This window comes from Muscardinus avellanarius, assembly GCF_963383645.1.
Source record: "Muscardinus avellanarius genome assembly, chromosome: 3".
Lineage (NCBI taxonomy): Eukaryota > Metazoa > Chordata > Mammalia > Rodentia > Gliridae > Muscardinus > Muscardinus avellanarius.
Window position 1 is genome coordinate 116,687,441 of NC_137788.1, and position 21,886 is coordinate 116,709,326.

Consider the following 21,886-nt stretch of genomic DNA (forward strand, 5'->3'; position numbering starts at 1 on the left):
TGGCACAAGCCTGTAATCTCTGTAATCCGGAAGCTGAAACAGGAAGATCTCCGGTTTGAGGTCAGCCTCTGTAATTGAGGCCATCCTCAGCAATTTAGCAAGACTCTGTTTCAAAATTAGAAAAATAAGTCCGGGGTGGTGGTGCATGCCAGTATTCCCAGTGCTTGGGAGGCTGAGACAGGAAAATTGCCAAATTCAAAACTAGCCCCTGCAGCCGGGCGTGGTGGCCCATGTGCGTAGGGTTCTTGGGAGGCTGAGATAGGAGGATCTGGGTTCCTGGCCAGCCTCAGCTACTTAGTGAGGCCCTCTGCAACTTAGTGAGACACCCTGTTTCAAAGAGAAAGAATATAAAATCAGGCTGGGGCCCAGGTGTAGCTCAAAGGTAGAATGCCCCAGCACAAAAAAAAGAAGAAAGAAAGAAAGAAAGAAAGAAAGAAAGAAAGAAAGAAAGAAAGAAAGAAAGAAAGAAAGAAAGAAAGACAGCCTCTGCAAACTAGTGAGAACCTGTTTCAAAATAAGGATTAAAAACTAGGGCTGGGGGTGTTGCTCAGAGGTAGAAATGTCCCTGGGTTCCATCCCCAGTACCAAAGAAAAAAAAAAAAAGAGAGAGAGAGAGAATTGTAAACGGGGTGTGGTAGGTAGCACACACCTGTAATGGGAGCACTAGAGAGGCTAGAAGAGGAAGAGCGTGGGTTCGAGGCCAGCCTCAGCGATTTAATGAGACCCTTAGCAACTCAGTGAGACCCTGTTTCCAAATAACAAATAAAGAAGAACTTGGGGTGTAGCTCAGAGGTAGAATGCTCCTGAATTCTATCTCCAGGACCCACCACCCTCCCCCCAAAAAAGAATGAGAACTGTAATAGTTGAGTTCATTCTTTCAGTTGTATTTCTTTTTCATATGTATTCACATAATTATTTATTAATAAACATATAAATATGCATATATATACACATATGTGTGTGTACACACGCACACATATATTTGGCTTTTCTCAAATATTGAGTGCATAACATGCATTTTTTTTAATTTTTTCACGAAGCCAAACTTGGTGGTGGCGCAAGCCTGTAATCCTAGTACTTGGGAAACAGACAGAAATATCACAGGTTTGCCTGGAGGCAAAATGCTCCTGAATTCACTCCCCAGTACAAAAAAATAGAATGGAATTTTTTTTTTTTTTTTTTTTTTTTTTTTTTTTTTTGCAGTACTGGGGATAGAACTCAGGGACATTCTACCTCTGAGAGACACCTTCAGCCCTGTCCCTTATTTATTTATTCATTCATTCATTCATTCATTCATTCATTCATTTTTGTGGTCCTGGGGATGGGATCCAAAGGCCTCTACCTCTGGGCTACACTCCCAGACCTATTTTGTACTTTATTTGGAAACAGGGTCTAAGTTGCTGAGAGCCTCACTAAGTAGCTGAGGCTGGCTTCCAACCTGTGTGATCTTCCTGTCTCAGCCTCCCAAGTACCGGGATTACAAGCGTTCGCCACCACGCCTGGCTTATTCTTTTTATTTTGAAACAGGGTCTCACTGAGTTGCAGAGGGCCTCACTGAGTAGCTGAGGCTGTCCGCGAACCGCGATCCTCCGGTCTCAGCCTCCAGAATGCTGGGATTACAAGCGTGCGCCCCCACGCCAGGCTGAAAATAATTTTTTCATGGCATCTATTAATCATATTTTCCCTTTGCTGTGATGGTCCACACCGTTCTGCCGGTGCAGGGGGATGAGGAGGGCTCTCTATTCACCACCATCTTGGGCAAAGCCTTCCTCTTTCTTGGCCTCCTGGGGAACCGTCTCCAAGATCCTCATGAGCTGTACATAGTTCGCAATTCCATTTCTATAATTTGATAATTGTGTTTCTTTTGCTTTAGAGAATTGCCTCGAGGGCAAAAGAAAAAAATGCAGAGAGATTTTGATTTTTTCCTGGTGGCTGATAGCAACAGTTCGTTTTCAAGAGGAAAATGAAAAAAACAGTGTGACTTAGCAGTCTAGACTAGTGTTCTGCTGGGTGTGTGGTGGTACACACCTGTTACAGCAGCACTTGGGAGGCTGAGCCAGGAGGATCACAGGTTCGAGACCAGACTCAGCAACTTAGCAAAACCGTGTTTCAAAAAGATCAAAATAGTCCAGGGGTGGTGGCGCATGCTTGTAATCCCAGTACTGGGGAGGCTGAGACAAGAGGTCGCCAGTTTGCACCCAGCCTCAGCCACTTAGTGAGACCCTGTCTCAAGTTAAAGATGAAAAGCTGAGGGTGTAGCTCAGGGGTAGGATGTCCCTGGGTTCAATCCCCAGTATCACTAAATATAAAAAAAATTTTTTTAATGAACAAATAGGGCTAGGTGGTAACTCAGAAGACCCCTGGTTTCAATCTCCAGTACCCCCCCCCAATCTACATGTTCAGAGGCAGAAAAAAATTAAACAAAAAGGCATGTTGAAACTGGAAAATCAAAGCAATCTGAATTCTGCGAAGAAAGAGCAGGGGAAGGTCCAAAAAGCTCACAAAGCTGGGCTCCTTAGCCTGGAACCTTCTCTCCTCCCTGCCGTCTCTGTGCCACCCCCCAGCTGGCCTTCTTCCAGTCATCTGACACAGTATGAGATGGTGAGATTTTAGTCTTGATAAGAATGTCTTGTGCAAACACATGTTTCCAGGCTGCTGCGGTATTTTGGGTTTCCTCCAACCAACACTTCCCTTTCTTTAAATAAAAGCTCCCAGCAGGGCGAGGTGGCACACCCTCCTAATCCCAGCATTTGGGAGGCTGAGAAAGGAGGATCACGGTTCTGGTTCGTAGACAGCCTCAGCTACTTAGGGCCTTTGCAACTCGGTGAGACCCTGTTTCAAAATAAAGAATTAAATTTAAAAAAAAAAAAGGACTGGGTGGTAGAATGCCCCTGAGTTCCATCCTCAGTACCTCAAAAAAAGAAAAGAAAGAAAAAAAAAGATGCAGTGGGCAGCAGCTTCTCAGCTAGGCTGGGAGCGCCTAGGAAGACAGAGACAGAGAAAGGCCCCAGGCCGGAGGGCAGGGGACCGCCACTGTGCAGCTGGGCCCATTACAGGGCCTGGAAGCCTCCAGCTCTGGGCTCCAGGAAGTCCAACCTTAGGACAGATTAACTGCTACATTGCACAAGACATTGTCCATTATAAATCTTTGTAATGTCCTGAGAGCAAGTCTCAGAGGAAGGGCGTGGCCTGCGGGTTCCCAGAAAGCCTGCAGTTGCTGCTCTTATCCACCAGGGGCAGCATAACAGGTCCTCTGCCTGGAATAACCTACTTGGCCCTGTAGAATTTTCTGGAAGAATTCCAGGGTAATAAAAGTAAGATCCCACACAGAATGTGAAACTCCTGCTCGTCCACAGCCTTGGTTTGGCTCTGAAATAAGCCCCACCATTCCTGTGGGAATTAGTGGCACCTGGAAGTGGAAGGTGCAGAGGTCCAGGTTTACAGAAAAGGGCTAGGAATCCTAGATTCTAGGGGTGGCCCGCCATGCCTGCCCTCTCTCATGCCTCCGTTTCCTCACATGTAAAATGAGTGTTTCCTAGGCTGGACGTGGTGGCGCACACTTGTAATCCAGCACTTGGGAGGCTGAGACAGGAGGATCACGGTTCGAAGCCCGCTTCAGCTACTTAGGCCCTTTACAACTTAGTGAGACCCCATTTCAAAATAAAGAATAAAAAATAGGTCTGGGGGTATAGACCAGAGGTAAGAAGCCCCTGGGTTCCACCCCCAGTACCACACACACACACAAAAAAGTGTTTCCTAACCCTCAAATGTGAAATCAACTTTGTATGTGTGTGTTCGTGTGGTGCTGGGGATTGAATCCACGGGCATTCTACCTCCCAGCTACAACCCCATCCCTGTTTTTTATTCTTTATTTGGAAACAGGATCTCACTGAGTTGCAGAGAACCTCACTAAGTAGCTGAGGCTGGCCGTGAACCTGTGATCCTCCTGTCTCAGCCTCCCAAGTACTGGAATTACAAGTGTGTAGCACCACGCCCAACTTGAAATCTACTTTTGAACATCTAAAATGTCATCTCCCAGCAGGGAGTGGTGGTGCACGCTTGTAATCCCACCATTTGGGAGGCTGAGACAGGAGGATCATAGGTTCACGGACAGCCTCAGCTATTTAGTGAGGCCCTTTGCAACTCAGTGAGACTCTGTTTCAAGATTAAGAATAAAAAGCCGGGCGTGGTGGCGCAGGTTTATAATCTCTGCGCTTGGGAGGCTGAGACAGGAGGATCGCACAGGTTCGAAGCCAGCCTCAGCTACTTAGTAAGGCTTTCAGCAATTTAGTGAGACCCTGTTTCCAAAAAAATATATTAAAAAAAAGGTCTGGGAGTATATCCCAGAGGTAGAAAGCCTCTGGGTTCCACTCCCAGTACCAGCAAAAAAAAAAAAGATTAAGAATAAAGAAATCGGGCTGGGGGTATAGCTCAGAGGTAGAATGCCCCTGGGTTCCATCCCCAGTACCACAAAAATTAAAATAAAATGTCATCTCCCAGCCAGGCACAGTGGCATTCACCTGTAAACCCAGTACTTGAGAGGCTAAGACAGGAGGATCACAGGTTCGAGGCCAGCCTCAGCAACTTGGCACTCGGGAAACTGCTCTGATGGCAAACGAGGAGACAAGGTTCTTTAGCGCGCCCTCCACCATCCTAGCCCTTGACATCTTGCCCGTTTGAACCATTTGTTTTATTTATTTTTTCCTTCCAAAGCAAAAATGCCCACAGAGACGGAGCGATGCATCGAGTCCTTGATCGCCGTTTTCCAGAAGTATGCTGGAAGGGACGGAACCAGCTGCAAACTCTCCAAGACAGAGTTCATAGCCTTCATGAACACAGAACTGGGCGCCTTCACCAAGGTACTGGTCCCAGCCCCCTCGCCCCCACCACCACTGCGTGAAGCACGACCCTGGTGGGATGCCCGGGGATGGAGGACCCGCGGCTGACTCCCCACACTCGCCCCTCCATCCTTCGCTGAGCCCGGTGGTGCACACAGCTGCCCACGCCAGGCTCTGGAGAGCTCTGCATAATTGTTAAAGGGCCTTCGCCCGGAAGTAAGATGTGGTTTTGTTTCATTTTATTTTGTTTTCGATACTGGGGATGGAACCCAGGGGCATTCTATCTCCAAGCTACACCCCCAGCCCTATTTTTTATTCTTTATTTGAAAACAGGGTCTCACTAAGCTGCAGAGGGCCTCACTAAGTAGCTGAGGCTGGTTGTGAACCTGTGATCCTCCTGTCTCAGCCTCCCAAATGCTGGGGTTACAAGCCTGCGCCACCACGCCCGGCTTTTTAAATTTATCATCATCATCATCATCATCATCATCATCATTTATTATTATTATTGTCTTTGCAGAACCAGAAGGACCCTGGCGTCCTTGACCGCATGATGAAGAAGTTGGATCTTAACAGTGACGGGCAGCTCGACTTCCAAGAATTTCTTAATCTCATTGGAGGCTTAGCCATCGCCTGCCATGAGTCCTTCCTGAAGAGCACCCCTTGCCAGAAATGCAACTGAGGCCCCAGCGCCGGCCTCCCTGCCTCTCCCGTCCACCCAGTCCAGTGCTCCCCTGAGCCCAGCACACCATACAGCCCGTGCTTGCTGGTGGTAATAAAACATCTTTTTTTTAAAATACACACACACACTGAAGAGTCGGCGTATTTGTGCAGCGGAGGATAGAGTACAAGGAGAAGGTAAATCAGGCCGGGCGTGGTGGCGCACGCTTGTAACCCCAGCACTGGGGAGGCTGAGACAGAAGGATTGCGGTTCGAGGACAGCCTCAGCTACTTAAACCGTTTGCAACTCAGTGAGACCCTGTTTTATTTATTTATTTATTTATTTATTTATTTATTTATTTATTTTGGTGGTACTGGGGTTCCTGGAAGCCCTTCTACCTCTGGGATACACTCCCACGGGCTACACTCCCAGACCTATTTTTTAACTTTTTTATGTAGAAATAGGGTCTCTTAAGCCAGCGATGCTGGCTCCAAACCGGCGCGATCCTCCTGTCTCCGCCTCCCAAGCACGGGGATTACAAGCGTGCGCCACCATGCCTAGGCGAGACCCTGTTTTAAAATAAAGAATAAAGCCGCGCTTGGGAGGCAGAGACAGGAGGATCGCGCAGGTTCGAAGCCAGCTGCGCGCTGGCTTAGGAGACCCTGTTTCCAAAATGAAAATGTAAAAAATAGGTCTGGGAGTGTAGCCCGGAGGTAGAAGGGCTTCCAGGAACCCCAGTACCACCAAAAAAATAATAATAAATAAAATAAAATAAAGAATAAAAATAGGGCTGGGGATGTAGCTCAGAGGTAAAATGTCCCCTGGGTTCCATCCCCAGTCACACACACACACACACACACACACACACACACGTAAATCAGATGAACGTAAGCCGGGGACAGGCAGCGACCTGGTTCAGAGTGGAGGCGCATCTTGGGTGTGTGTGATCGCAAGTCTCAGAGTCAACTCCGGGATGCTGGGTCCGCAAGAGTGAGGTCATCTTTTGGCATCACTTAACTCCTGAAGCATCTCCCGACTCCTGCCACGACACTGATAGCAAGACAGACAAGGTCCCTGCCTTCCCTGAGCCGCCTCCTCCTCATTATTATTATTATTATTATTATTATTATTATTATTATTATTATTTTGGAAGTACTGGGGATTAAACCCAGGGACATGCTACTACACCCCCAGTCCTAATTTTTATGTTTTCTTTTGAAACAAGCTCTCAGTGAGTTGCAGAGGGCCTCACGAAGTAGCTGAGGGTGGCTGCGACAACTTAGTAAGATCCTGTTTCCAAATAATAAGGCTGGGGGTGTAGCTCAGAGGTAGGTGCCCCCTGGGTTTCATCCTCACCCCCCCCCCCCACACACACACACTGAAGGCCAGGGCCTCTGGCTAGCAAGTCTCAACTTCCTAGCCTCCCAAATGTTGGGATTACAAGCATGTACCACCACCTCCGACTTTATTCTTTATTTTCAAACAAGGGCTCACTAAATTGGGGAAGCTGGCTTTGAACCTGCGATCCTCCCGTCTCAGCCTCCTCCGGTCGCTCCTGGGGCTCAGGAGCAAAGCCACCTCACTGCGCATGCTCTCCCTGCAGACAGCGGCCGCTTCCACATCTCCCGGCATCTCAAAGGCCTGGGGCGGACCTCGCCGGCTTACCTCAGCCCTGTTCTAGCTCAGCTTCGGCGCTGCGTCCTGGCGTGCGCTGTTTTCCTCATGTGCCTGCACTGCGCAAACACCCAGGGACCCCGTGAGAGGCGCCCATGGGTGTCCCGGGCCCAGGGCGGTGAGCGAGGAGGGAAGATGCTTCCCAGGGAAGCGCATCTCCACTGGCCCCACGTCAGGAAATGCGCCTCTGGCTGCCCCACGGGAGGGCGGGAGTCCGCTTCCAAGACCCCTTTGTCTTCCAGCCTCACTCCAATCAAACCCTCAAGACCATTCTATCTTCCACCCACATGTCCCCTGAATCCATTCCCAGCCTCACCGCACTGCTGACCCTGTGTCCCAGCTGCCTGGTCTCCAGGAAACTCTGCTAAACCCCAGTTAGGCTGAGGCTTCCTTGTCAGACAGAGTGGTCAGGAAGATAAAGGCCATCAGGCCAGTGGCCAGCGGAGAAGAAGTTTCAGTAGAATGGTGGGAATCAGAATGGCCAGGGTCTAGGTCTGGGCAGTTGGTGGGTGGGTCCCACGGTGGAGGTTCGGGCTTTCTCTTAGTCTTCAGGTTCCCCTGGCAACGGGGACGGGTAGTGGGTGGGTGATGGCCAGAGCTTTGTCCTCTTCTTGGACTCTTTGTCTACTAGGAATCCCAGGTAAGGAAAGGGGCCATTGTGATTAAAAAAAAAAAAAAAAATCCAGGCATGTTAGCAACATGCTTGTAATTCCAGTACTTCTGAGGCTGAGACAGGAAGATAGCAGGTTCGAGGACAGCCTCAGCTACTTAGTGAGGCTCTCCGCAACTTAGCCAGACCGTTTCAAAATAAAGAATGAAAAATGCCAGGCGTGGTGGTGCACACTTGTAATCTCAGCGTTTGGGAGGCTGAGACCCAAGGATCACGGTTCGAGGACAGCCTCAGCTACTTAGTGAGGCCCCCGCAACTTAGTGAGACCCCATTTCAAATTAAAAAAAAAAGAATAAAGAATAGGGCAAGGGGGTGTAGCTCAGAGGTCAAATGCCCCTGGGTTCCATCCCCAGACCCTCAAAAAAAAAAAAAAAAAAAGAAAAGAAAAATGGGCTGGGGGTTGTAGCTCAGAAGTAGACTGCCCCTGGGTTCTATCCCTAGCATAAAAAATAAATAAATAAAACACAAAAGTGAATGCATAAAAATAAGAACAAGAACATATGAAACAAAAAAAGAAAAAACTAAATAGGGATTCTATAAATAAAATATACAGTGATGCAAATAAAGGCACCTGAAGCTGGGCATTCCACCAGCACTGGCCCTCTCCAGGGATGGGGAGAGGACCGCTCCCCTGGTGACTCACACGCCCACCTCACAACCACTTCCTGTGCTGTCCAGGACCCTGCTGAAGACGGGATGGGAAATCAGGCAGAGACAAAGGCCCACACCTGAGCAGGACTGCGGTGACTCACTCTGTTTCTGCCTCTCCCTAATCTCCAGGATCTTCTCGGAAGCATTCCAGAGTGACCAGTCAAGGAAGAGGACGGGAGGGCGGGAGGAGGAAGTCGGCTCCAGCTGCAGCCCGGGCTCTGGGGGCAGAGAGCAGCTTGTGAGGACAGGCAGCCGGGCAGAGAGCCGCGGGGCACCTCTGCCCACCACCCAGCCCGGGACGCTGGTGGGACCCTGAACAGCCTGTCTGGGTCCTGTCACCAGGCTCTTCTTTTCTCTCTCTCTCCCTTCCTTCCTTCCTTCCTTCCCTCCCTCCTGTAAATGTGAGAACTGTTATAGGGGCCCTATGGGGCTCCAGAACTGTGAGATGTAACCACGGGTTCTTGTTCTTAGCTATGTGTAGAAAACAATAGTCAGGACTCCGATAAGCTTAAGCGATTTTATTATTACAAAGATGGAGAGATAGGACATAGATTAAAGCACCACGCTATAGAGGGCGACACAGTGGGGTGACTTGAAGTCTCCTAAGGATCTTGGATACGGAACAGTTTTGTAGACACATGGTCCTTCATCTTGCTCTACCAATAATTGTTACGGTTTTGAGAGAAGATGTAACGGTTGGGACTGTGACTGTTACCTTCTGGGGGAACTGTCCCCAGGGACCTTTGTTAGACCCCTGGGAATAATTCCCCCCCAAAACACACAAAAAGTGGGTTCTTGTCCTGAGCTAAGGATAAATATTCAATAGCCTGGACTCTTGCTGAAGATTTAAAGGAGATTATTAAAAAGGTAGAAATAAAGAAGAAAGTTACAGCCTCATGTTACAGGGGAGGCTTCGAACAAAATCACCCAAGTACAAAACACGGGACAGACCTTTTATACACGTGACATCCTCCATCTTGCTTTACGTAAGTCTGGCATAGTAAAAGTCCCTGTAAAGTTCCTCTCCTTTCTTTTCCGGCCAAGGTGTCTCCTTTCATAAAGGTCGACCCCCTCCTCCCATCCTAGCTAGATTATCCAATTATATAAACCTGTCTTTAGAATGAGGATGAGGAAGTCCTAGTTCCCCTCTCCTATCGACTTGTTATTACCTCTAGCTAGGTTAATTTACATTGGAATAGTTGCCTGCTTTTTGGCAGAAACCAAGTCCTTTTATAGATCTGCCCCTCACCCAATTTTTGAAATATATCTATTAATAATCAGAGCTTTCTCAAATCTTCCTAGGCCATTCCCAATACTGGCACAATAATCTTCTGACCCAACTAGATCCACCCCTTCCCCGGGGCAGGTCTTTTAAAAGATGTGGGGATTCCTTCCTGCAGGCCTGCCCTGTCTCTGGTACAGACCCCAAGCCTTTCTTTCCACCCCCAAAATGTGTTGATTATCAGAGTCTGGGATCTCTTGAAGGCTTATGGCATCTCCCACATCCTTGAGAAATTGTAGCTTATCTTTACAATGAAAAAGGGTCCTGGGCTATCTCTGTTGTTCTCCTTGGTGCCGGGAACTCTGCAGGGTCCCTTCCCTGTCTGAGTGCCTGCCTGCACCCAAGCTCTGGCTTTCTAGTACCAAAGCTATTTTCAAATGCATTTTGCAGCCATTTCCCAATACAAGCACATTAATCAAAGCTATTTTCAAATACATTTTGAAGTTGCTTCCCAATACTGGCTGGCTGGCTGGCTGGTTCTCTCTCTCTCTCTCTCTCTCTCTCTCTCTCTCTCTCTCTTTCTCTACTGGGAAGATCTCAGGAGCATTTTACCTCTGAACTAAACCTCCAGCCCAATTTTATTTCTTATTTTGAAACAGGGTCTCACTAGGTTGTAGAGGGCCTAAGTTGTCAAGGCTGGCTTCAAACCTGCAATCCTGCCTCAGCCTCCCAAATACTGGGATTACAAGCATGCGCCACCATGCCCAGCTTCCCAGCCTATATTTTATTTTGAGATAAGGTCTTGCTAAGTAGCCAATGTTGCAGTGAAATGTGTTTGGTGTGTGAGGGGAGAAGTAATTCCCCCACCACAACCACACAAACAGAAAAACAGAAAAACCGCAGATTCTTGTCCTAAGCTAAGAATAAATATCCATAGCTTGGACAGTTGCTGAAGATTTAAAGAAGTTTATTAAAAAGATAGAAATACAGAAGATAGTCACAGCCCTGTGCCTGAGAGGGGCACAGGGGGGCAATTCGAGTGAAAATACCAAAGAACTCCAGTATACTGAGTGTTTTTATCCAGACCAATCCTGCGGCAGGTCCTTTGATCTGTAGATATGCTGTCTGTCTCTAGCCCAGTCTCCAGCTGGATTTGCCTGGAAAGGGGGGGCAATCCTGTCTTCAAACACAGGCCTCTACTTATGTTCTCCTCCCCAGATGTGTTAAATTGTTTCTCTGGGATCTGGGATTTTCTCCCATCCCTCAGGCCATTTGTTTTTCCTTGGAAATGTAAAGAAACCTCTTCCCTGGCTCCAGCTTTCTTCCTTCTCTTTAGAAATGTAAATTACAAGTCCCTCCTTCCTACCAATCCTGGTTTTTCTAGTACAAATGATATATTTTTAAAATTGGAAATCTTTCCCAATACTGGTACATTAATATATTTTAAAACCTCTTCCCAATACTAGTACAACCGAGGCTGACCTGGAACCTGCCATCCTCCTGTCTCAACCTCCCAAGTACTGGGATCACAGGCGTGGGCTGCGAGTTCATTTCTTACCCTCCCTGACAGCTTAGTTGCAGCTTTATCGGTATTTGGAATCTGTGAGGTCACCAGGGCTTTAGGCAGAAATGCAAAACAAAAGCCAGGACTCAGGAACTTTGCAAGTCCCACCCACAGAGAGACTGATTCTAGTGAAGGAAGAAAACCAAGGGTGAAGTTGGGAAACTTGCAAACGCATATCAAGCAGGCTGCAGAGGCTGCTTCAGAAATACAGGCTTAGAGCCGAGCATGATGGCGCACGCTTGTAATCCCCGCGCTTGGGTGGCTGAGACAGGAGGATCTCGCAGGTTCGAAGCCAGCCTCAGATACTTAGTGAGGCTCTCAGCCACTTAGTGAGACCCTGTTTCCAAATAAAGTATAAAATAGGTCTGGGAGTATAACCCGGAGGTAGAAAGCCCCTGGGTTCCACCCCCAGTACCACCAAAAAAAAAAAAAAGAAAGAAAAGAAATACAGGTTTAGCTTAGCGGGTCATTTCCTCACTCACACTAAGCTTTCTGCTGCTGTATTGCTTTCTTCACCCCGTGCTGAAATCACTGTCCCCGGAGTCTAACAAGTCTTCCACTGGATTTCCAGCAGCCCAGAACGTCCTCAGTTCCCAGAGCTGGCAGACACTGGGGACGGTGCCGCAGATCCGGAAGTGATCGTCTCCTTTATGGATTCCCACCACACCATATACTCTTCCTTGTGTCCTAGATGCCCTGGATCCTGGACCCAGGCCTGCCACCCCGCAGTCATGTGACCCTAAGCAAATTCCAAGCCCCCTCTTCCTTAGTTGGACAATAGAGGTAAGCTGGACACACACGATGGATGGTTTTTACCTCCTGTCCCTTTTTTCTTTTTATGGTGGAAATTTTTTACAAATATAGAATAGTATAATCTGGCTCACTGGCACTAAGTGTTGTACCCTTAGAGTTGGTTTTAAGTTGATACGGTTGGTAGTAAGGATGATCCCAGCTAGTGGCGTATTGAGTACTCAGTATGTGCATACACTGCTACCTTTATATACATCATCTCTGTTACTCCTAACAATCCTATATATACACTCAGTTATTAACACCTGTGCTACACATGAAGAAACAGAGACTCTGAGAGAACTTTTCCCAGGGCTCACAGCAAATAAGTAGTGAACAAGGCTGATTCTGGAGGTTCCACAGAAGACTAGGAGTGGGACCACCATATGATTCAGCCGTATGGATTATAGCACTCCACATTAAATACCCCAGTACATACCACTCCACAGTATCTCCTCAAAGGAATTGAAGTTGGAATACTATAGCAATACGTACATGCCCATGTTTATAGCACAATATACAGCACAATACACAACAGCCAAGTTGTGAAAACAACCTAGTGATAGGTCGGGTCCCTCCCTCTTCCCTCACAGGACAGGAAGCGGAACCCCAGAAGCAAGAAGTGAAGATGTTGCTAGACTCCAGACATCGTGGGGCAGACTCCAGATGCCGTGAGACTCCAGATTCACGGGGCACACTCCAGCTGTCGTGAGAGGACTGGCATTTCCCACGCCGCCAACTCCACCCCAAGACCCCAGCTACATAAATACCCTCACTTCCTCTCTGCGGTGTGACTCTGCTGACCATGACTCTGCTGACCAGTCATCGGTCCCTTCCCCCATGGTAGGCAGACCTCACCCAAAGGTACCATTTGTTTAAAGAGGCCTGGTCTCACCCAATAACTTGGCTGGGTTTTGCCTCCTTTGTGACCCCCAACTCAATTTCAACATTATACCTAGGTGGCCACCAACAGGCACATGGATAATGGAAAATGTAGTATATATATACACACACACACACAATGAAATTTTACTCAGATATAAAAAAGAATAAAATTGCTGGGACTGGCGGTGCACACCTGTAATCCTAGGATTTGGGAGTCTGAGACAGGAGAATCGCAGGTTCCAGGACAGCCTCAGCAACATAGTGAGACTTGGTTACCTAGAGAGACCCTGTTTTAAGACAATAAATAAATAGGGCTGGAGGTATAGCTTGGAGGTCAAATGCCCCTGAGTTCAATCCTGTCTGTCTGTCTGTCTCTCCCTCTCTCTTTCTCTCACATAAACAGAACAAAATAGTATCATTTGCAGAAAAATGGATGAAACTAGAAGGTATTACGCTCTGTGAGATCAAGGTCAAGCAATCTCAGAAAGTCAGACGTCCTCTGTTTTCTCTCATTTACAGAAGGTAGAACAAAAATAGAAAGCAAAACAGAATTCAGACAAATGAAGAGAGCACGCAGTACAATAGTGGAAGGGGGTTGGGGGGCAGAGGGAGGGAGGAAATGAGGATTGAGGAAGGGAATAGTTCAAATAAGATAAATAAGATTACCTCTATACAGGTAGAATGCCCCTGGATTAAGTCCCAGGTACCAGTACCAAAAAAAAAAAATTACCTTGATACTTTATGTGAATATCACTTTGAATCTCCCTATGATATAGAATCACACTGCACTGATAAAAGTATTCTATGCATATATAATATACATACAAATTATATATAATTTTAAATGCATAATATATTATAAATATATAATATACATTATATATATGTATATAAATTTTATAAATGTTTAAAAGACAAAGCCAATTTTATCCAAGTCCCCCCAAAAATCTTAAGTGATAAATCATTCATCGTGGTTCTCCCCTCTCTTCAGCTACTCCCATGTATTCTACATCTGCCTGGTCCATGGCTCCCAGAGGCCCCCTCCCGCCTGGCCAGCGCGTTCTCTCCTCTGGCACCTTCAGAGCTGAGCTTGGTGCCCGCTGCTCTGTGCCAGTGCTCCTTCTGCCGCAGATCTGGGTTCCTGGGTCTGGGAGAAGCCCGAGCTGCATTTGCAGCAAGTAGTGCTACAGCCGCTGGGCCACGCTTCAAGAAGCCAGGATCTGGGACATGCAGAGACCTTCACAAGAATATTTACCAAAACACAGATGATAGTTTTCTCTGGATGCACTTTTCTGTTTGTTTGTTTGTTTGTTTGTTTGTTTGTTTTGATACTGGAGATGGAACCCAGGGGCTGTCTACCTCCGAGCTACAACCCCTCCCTATTTTTTATTCTTTTGTTTTTGGTTTTTATGGGTCTGGGGATGGAACCCAGGGGCATTCCACCTCCGAGCTATACCCCTTGCCCTATTTTTTCTTTCTTTCTTTCTTTCTTTCTTTCTTTCTTTCTTTCTTCTTCTCTTTCTTTCGCAGCACTGGCGATGAAACCCAGGGGCATTCTACCTCCGAGCTACACCCCCAGCCCTATGTTTTATTCTTTATTTTGAAACAGGGTCTCGCTGAGTTGTAATGGGCCTCACTAAGTAGCTGAGGCTGTCTGTGAACCGTGATCCTCCTGTCTCAGCCTCCCAAATGCTGGGATTACAAGCGTGCGCCACCACACTCGGTTTACCACTTTTCTTGTTGCCCAAGCCCCGAGAGATGTTTAGCAAAGGCCTCAGCAAATGGGGCAGGGTGCCAGCCTGTAGTCCAGTCTCCATTGCACACCAGCTATAGTCTCGTCAGCCCCCTACTTCAGACAAGGCTCCGGGCTCCCCATTCAGCCGGGGCCACTCAGGCCAAAGCAAATCCCTCTCCCGCGCTATCGCTCCATGGCCACCAGAGGGTCCCAGAGCCTTAGCTGAGAGCGAGGCACACCCTTCCCCTGTACAAATGTCTGCTCTTTGGCCTTTCCCGGAGCACTTGGCTTCCAGCCTGGGGCTGTTGGGGAAGCCCAGGCTAGCCGTGGCTCTGGCTGAGGCTTGGGTTCCTGTGAGCAGTTCATCTGGGTTTGAGTCACCGTGCCCCAAGAGTCACAGAGTCGAATTTCCGTGAGCCTGAGTCCTCCCAGGCACATTCAAATTCCTTAACAAAGAGCCTCTGTGGCTAACAATTGTCTCCCTCCCAGACAGCCCCTAGAATTTACACCCCAGCACCATTTGCTTCAGAGTCCTAAGGAAGGAAAGACTCATTCATGGTAGGGACCCACAGCCTACAGGGCGCATCTTGCAGCGTTCCCCCTGCAGCCCAGTGCGGGGGTTCTGTTCTGGGCTTGCTGCCCAGCTAGAGTTTCCTCTGACTTGAAGACACCCCTTCTAGAACCGGGAAATCAGGTTCCCGATGACCAGAGAGCTGCAATTCCACCTCTTCTCTGTCAACCCAAGCCAATGACAAAGCAGACCCCAAGCTTATCATAGATTCCATTCTGGGGTTGCCTCTTTTTGAGGGTTTTGTAATAGGCGAGGCATATTCAGGAGAAAAAAATAAACACCATTTTGCGTGCTACTGGGAATTGAAACTAGAGGCATTCCAGCTCCAACCTACACCCGTAGTATGTTTTGTTTTGTTTTGTTTTGTTTTGAAAAAAGGGTCTTGCTAGGTTACCGAGATTCTTGCTGTGTTGCGGAAGCTGTCCTTGAACCCGTGAACTTCCGGTCCCAGCCTCCCCTTGTTATAGGATGCGTCCAGCTTTATAATATTATTATTATTATTATTATTATTTTTTGCGGGTCTAGGGATGGAACCCAGGGACATTTGACCTCAGAGCTACATCCCCTGCCCTATTTTTTACTCTTTATTTTGAAACCGGGTCTCTGAGTTGCAGAGGGCCTCACTAAGTAGCTGAGGCTGTCCGCGAACCGCGACCCTCCAGGTCTCAGCCTCCCAAATGCTGGGATGACAAGCATGTGCCACCACGCCCGGCTCAGCTTTATATTTTAAAACAACATAAATGTTGCAGGGGATAGGTTGTGGGGGGAAAGGTGCGTGGTGTGTGTGTGTGTAGAAGTAATCCCCCCACCACCACCACCATCACACAGACAGACAGACAAACAGAAAAACCGTGGATTCTTGTCCTAAGCTAAGAATAAGTATTCATCGCTTGGACAGCTGCTGAAGATTTAAAGAAGTTTATTAAAAAGATAGAAATACAGAGATAGTTACAGCCCTGTGCCAGAGCAGTCACAGGGGGGCAATTCGAACGAAAATGCCAAAGAACTCCAGTTTACTGAGTTTTTATCCTGTCCAAGTCCAGCAGGTCCCTCTGATTTTTGGAGATCATGTTACCCCTTATCTCTAACCCCAGCTCTGCTTCTGTTATCTCTCCAGCCAGATTTATGGCCTAAAAGGGGAGACATCTCTGTCTCCAAACACAGGCTCAGATTTATGGCCTGAGAGGGAGGCATCTCTGTCTCCAGACACAGGCTTTTACCTTTCGTCTTCTCCCCCAAAATGTGTTAAATTGTTCTTAGGAATGCAAGGACATGTTAGCTAACCCTGGCTTTCTTAGTAAAGAAGACATATTTCAAGATTGGACATCTTTCCCAGTATTGACACATTAATACATTTTAAACCCTCTTCCCAATACCAGTACAATAAAGACTCCAAATGAAGCCGGGCCTGGTGGCACATGCTTGTAATCCCCACGCTTGGGAGGCTGAGACCGGAGGATCACACGGGTTCGAAGCCAGCCTCAGCTACTTAGTGAGGCTCTCAGCCACTTAGTGAGACCCTGTTTCCAAATAAAGTATAAAATAGGTCTGGGAGTGTAGCCCGGAGGTAGAAAGCCTCTGGGTTCCACCCCAGTACCACCAAAAAAAAAAAAAAAGACTCCAAATGATTATTACTTATTTTCATTTTTGTTTCATTTGTTTATTTGTCTGTTTTTGATATTGGGGATTGTCTACGGCCGTACCACCCTGAACGTGCCTGATCTCATCTGATACTGGGGATTGAACCCAGGAGCATTCTGCTTCCAAGCCACACCCAGTCCTTTTTATATTTTATTTTATTTATTTATTTATTTATTTATTTATTTATTTATTTAGCAGTACTAGGGAAGGAAAGAAGAAAGGGACATTCTACCTCTGAGCTACACCCCCCAGTCCTATTTTTTATTCTTTATTTTGAAAAAGGGTCTCAATGAGTTGCAAAGGGCCTCACTAAGTAGCTGAGGCTGGCCACAAACCTTTGATCCTCCTGTGTAGAACGAGGTGCTATTCCTGGAATAGATGCACATGCTCACAACCCTGCCAGCACACCTGCCTCTCCTCCCGCCAGCCCCTACAGAATGCACCTTCCCCTACTGTTCCTTTAAGAGCTGCCTGAAGCCAGGCACAGGGGCTCATGCCTGTAATCTCAGTACTTGAGAGGCTGAGACCAGAGGATCACAAGTTCGAAGCCAGCCTCAGCAACTTAGCGAGATCTTGTTTCAAAATAAAATGGGGTCGGGTATGGTGGCGCACGCTTGTAATCCCAGTACTTGGGAGGCTGAAGCAGGAAGATTGTAGGTTTTCAGACAGCCTCAGCTACTTAATGAGGCCCTCCACAATTTAGTCAGACCCTGTTTTAAAATAAAGAATAAAAAATAGGGCTGGGGGTGTCGCTAAGAGGCAGAATGCCCCTGGGTCCCATCCCCAGTACCACAAAAATAAATAAACAAAAATAAAAATAAATAAAATGGGGCTGCAGATGTAGCTCAGAGAATATGCCCCTGGGGTCAATTCCCAGGATCCCCCCCAAAAGAATCCATGTAAGCAGGGTAATGTGGCTCACAACTATAATCCCAGTACTTGGGAGGCTGAGACATAAGGATCACAGGTTTGAGTCCAGCCTCCTCAATTTATCAAGGCCCTCAACAACTTAGTAAAACTCTGTTTCAAAATAAAAAAATAAAAATGCTGGGGGTGTACCTCAGAGGTAGAAAGCCTCTGGGTCTATCCCCAGTACCAGGAGGGAAGAAGAAGAAGAAGGAGGAGGAGAAGGAGAAGGAGGCGGCAAAGAGGGGGAGGAGGAGGAAGAGGAGGAGGAAGAGGAAGAATTAATTATTTACTATAACAAAAAAAATAGAAACAACCTAAATGTTCAAATGATATGGGAAATGTTTGACAAATTACAATATATCCCTTAGTTAGGAGGTACATAAATATACCCACACTTTTGGGTTTCTATTAGTTTGTTTTCCTTTCCTTATTCTTTTATTGTTTGTTTATTTATTTATTTATTTATTTATTTATTTATTTATTTTGTGGTACTGGGGAGAGAACCCAGGGGCTTTCTGCCTCTGGGCTACACTCTCAGCCCTATTTTATATTTTATTGAGAAACAGGGTCTCACTAAGTTGCTGAGAGCCTCACTAAGTAGCTGAGGCTGGCTTCGAACCTGTGTGATCCTCCTGTCTCCACCTCCCAAGCCCGGGGATTGCAAGCGTGCACCACCACGCCCGGCTTTATTCTTTATTTTTAAACAGGGTCTCACAAAGTTGCGAAGTCTCACTAAATAGCTGAGGCTGGCTGCAAACCTGTGATCCTCTGTCTTAGCCTCCCAAGTGCTGGGACTACAAACATTCGCCACCACGCCCGGCTTCTTTTCCTTTTTGGACTGCCAGCAAAAGATGTGGACCAGGTGACTATAGTGCGGCGATTGTCGATGAAGGGCCCTGGAGTGACTCCTTACTGAGGCTTCAAAGGCATGATTCATGCCAACGTGGTGCCTGGACACCAGAACGTGGAGTCTGGCTGCACAGGTTTCTGGTGTGCAGGGCACAAGTGGGTATACAAGAAGAAACTAAGAAGCAGGCATTTGCCAGGACCTATGTGCACCTTGCCCAAGGTTTATCTAGGAGACAGTGATCAGGACAGGAAACCTCGCACTCCGTGATGCTATGCTAATGGCTAATGTGATCAGTATAATAATGTAATTATTAGGCATGCAAGTTAATCCTTTCAAACAAGTTGCCAAAAATATTAACACATGGGCTGAGGATGTGGCTTAGTAATAGAGCACTTTCCTAGCATGCACAGGAGGCCCTGGGTTTCATCCCCAGCACTGCAATATATATATTTTTATACATATTTTTAATATATATATTTATTTATATATACTTTTTGTGGTACTAGGATGGAACCTAGGGTCATTCTACCTCTGTGCTATACCCCCAGCCTTGTTTTTTATTCCTAATTTTGAAACCGGGTCTCACTGAGCCTAAGTAGCTGAGGCTGTCCAAGAACCACAATCCTTCTGTCTCAGCTGTGATCCTCCTGTCTGTCTCCCAAGTACTGGGATTGCACCACCAGACCTGGTTTACATATATGCTTTTTATTTTTTATTTTTTATTTTTTTGGTGGTACTGAGGATGGAACCTAGGGGCCTTCTACCTCCAGGCTACACTCCCAGACCTACTTTTATATGTTTTTATTTGGAAACAGGGTCTCCTAAGCCAGCACGTGGCTGGCTTCGAACCTGCATGATCCTCCTGTCTCTGCCTCCCAAGCGCGGGGATTACAAGAGTGTGCCACCACGTCCGGCCATATATATGCTTTTAAAGACTGGAGAGAAATTTATAAAAATGTTACCTTTGGGTCAGACATTTATGAATAATTTTATTTTGACTTTTAAGCTGCTATTATTTCGAAGCCCTTTACAACAAAAACAGAATCTTCTTACGGATTAAAAAAAAATACATTAAAGTGGACACGGTGGCGCACACTTGTAATCCCAGCACTTGGGAGGCTGAGACAGGAGGGTTGCAGTTCACAGACTGCAGTTAAGTTTCAGCTACTTAGTGAGGCCCTTTGCAATTCAGTGAGACCCTGTTTCAAAATAATGAATAAAAAATTGGGCTGGGGGTGTAGCTCAGAAGCAGAATGCCCCTGGGTTCCATCCCCAGTACGGGGGAGGGGGGTCAAATCTAGGTATGTTCATCCTGCATCCACACATCCAGTGTTATCTTCCCTGGTAACCCGGCTGGGGAGAAGCCTGTGCAAAGCTCTGGGGCCGCAGAGACCCAGCAGAAGCGGAGCCCAAATCCAAGTTGGCTTGGGTTGGCACGGCTAAGCTCAGTCACGTGGGCGCTCGGAGGATTCCCCGGCCGGGCTCATTCCTGGGGGATCACTCAGCCTGGACACCTCCCCTGGGAGCGGAGGGGATCACTCAGCCTCGACACCTCCCCTGGGAGCGGAGGAAAGCCGGGGCCTTGGATGGCTGGTTTCCACCAACAGCTGCGAGTAGTTTGCATTTAACCCTAAACCACAATTAAACTTGAAGCAGCTGCGGGTGGAGGGGCGGGGAGGGGGGACAGTCCGCTAGGAAACGCGTAGGGTTTTCTCTGTATTTTTTCCAGAAGTTTTTTCTAAAGGGTTTTTAGCCCCCCCCCCCCAAAAAAAACTTTTAAGTTTAACCATTTCAGCCACATCTGAAACTGAAACACATCAACAGGGAGAGATTAATCCCCTGTTCAACAAAGGGTAGGTTAAGGCCCCTCGAATTGACAAGCCAAGCCGCACCCTCCCTCCCCACCCTGCGGGAAGGGGGGGGAGGCGGCGAAGACCCGGCTTCTCCTCCAGATACTGGGACCCCGGCGCCCCTGGGCCCCGCGGATCGCCCCCCAGGGCCCAGCCGAGCGCCCAGGAGTGGCCAGGACCCCACTGCCCCTCGGGGCGCGGCTCCTAGACGATCCTTCCTTGGGGCCAGCGGCCCCGCCCGCAGGACGGCTGGATTCCTCGATTTCCACGCGCTCGTCGACTTTCTAAAACCTGCCCCGAGAGGAAGGGTAGGGCGCAGGGTGGGGATGTCCTGAAATCCTAGGTGCATTCCTAGCCCGAGAGAAGTTTACACCAGGGCTCCCCCTGGGGCGTGTGTGCGCGCGTGTGTAAGTGTGCGTGCGTGTGTCGGGGTGGGGGCAGGAAGAGGAGGGCTGGGGATCGCCTGCCAGGCTCCTCCCGCCCGGCGCCCCGGCCTCCGCCCTCTCCCCACCCCCCGCGCGTACAAAGGCGCTCGGCCCCCGGAGCTCGGCTCGCCACCCGCGCCCAGCCCGCCCCGCGTCCGCACCCGCCCCCGGCCAGGTGAGTTCCCCCCGCAGCCCCCGGGAGCCCGATCTCCGGCCCGCAAGGCCTGGGGGTGGGGGCGGGAGAGGCCGGCGGGGAAGCCCCGCGCTGCGGCCACACCCAGGCCAGGGCCCCCTCCCCGACCCCGCGGGCCGGGGGGAGCTTGGTGTGGGCGCTCCTCGACCTCTGATTCCCTGCTCCGTTTGCAGTACGTGGGGTGGGGTGGGGGGCACTGGGGATCGCACCCAGGGGTATCCACTCTACCTCCAAGCTACTTTTTTTTTTTTTTTTTTTTTTTCGGCGCTGGGAATGGAACCCCCAGCCCTTTTTTGTATTCTTTATTTGGAAACAGGGTCTCACTGAGTTGCAAAGGGCCTCGCTAAGTAGCTGAAGCTGTTCTGGAACTCTTCCTGTCTCAGCCTCCCCAATGCCCCCGGCTCCAAGCTACTTTTTATTCTTTATTTTGAAACAGAGTCTCGCTAAGGTTGCTGAGTGTCAGTAAGTGGCTGAGGCTGGTCTGGAAGCAGCTCTCCTCCTCGCCTGGCTGTCTCTACGCTCATCTTTCCTACTTTAGGGTGGGTGGGTCTCTCGAGTGGTGCGAACCCCTGGCTCTCGCCCCTGGCTTCTAGATGGCCCAGCGCAGATGCTGGTCACCTCCCTGCCCGGCTGCGGGAGGGCTGGGCGGCTCGGCAGCGGGAGGATTCCCTTCCTAAACGATTCTACTCGGTCCCTGGCCCGAGCGCAGGCTCCACCGGAAGGGGCTTACCGCGGAGGCTGCCAGGTCTGTTTTGTCTGTT

The 21,886-nt window shown here is 48.4% G+C and overlaps 1 protein-coding gene across 1 annotated transcript in view; it reads left to right on the forward strand.

The window, feature by feature from the left end:
• Nucleotides 1–5,602, forward strand: part of S100A11 (S100 calcium binding protein A11) — a 6,474-nt gene extending 872 nt beyond the window's left edge. Inside the window, exons 2-3 of the mRNA XM_080692156.1 lie at nt 4,714–4,859; nt 5,356–5,602. Of these exons, the coding sequence (XP_080548282.1) occupies nt 4,719–4,859; nt 5,356–5,517 (303 nt within the window). The 5' untranslated portion in view covers nt 4,714–4,718 and the 3' untranslated portion in view covers nt 5,518–5,602. The remainder of the gene's footprint in view (nt 1–4,713; nt 4,860–5,355) is intronic.
• The last annotated feature ends 16,284 nt before the right edge of the window (nt 5,603–21,886 follow it).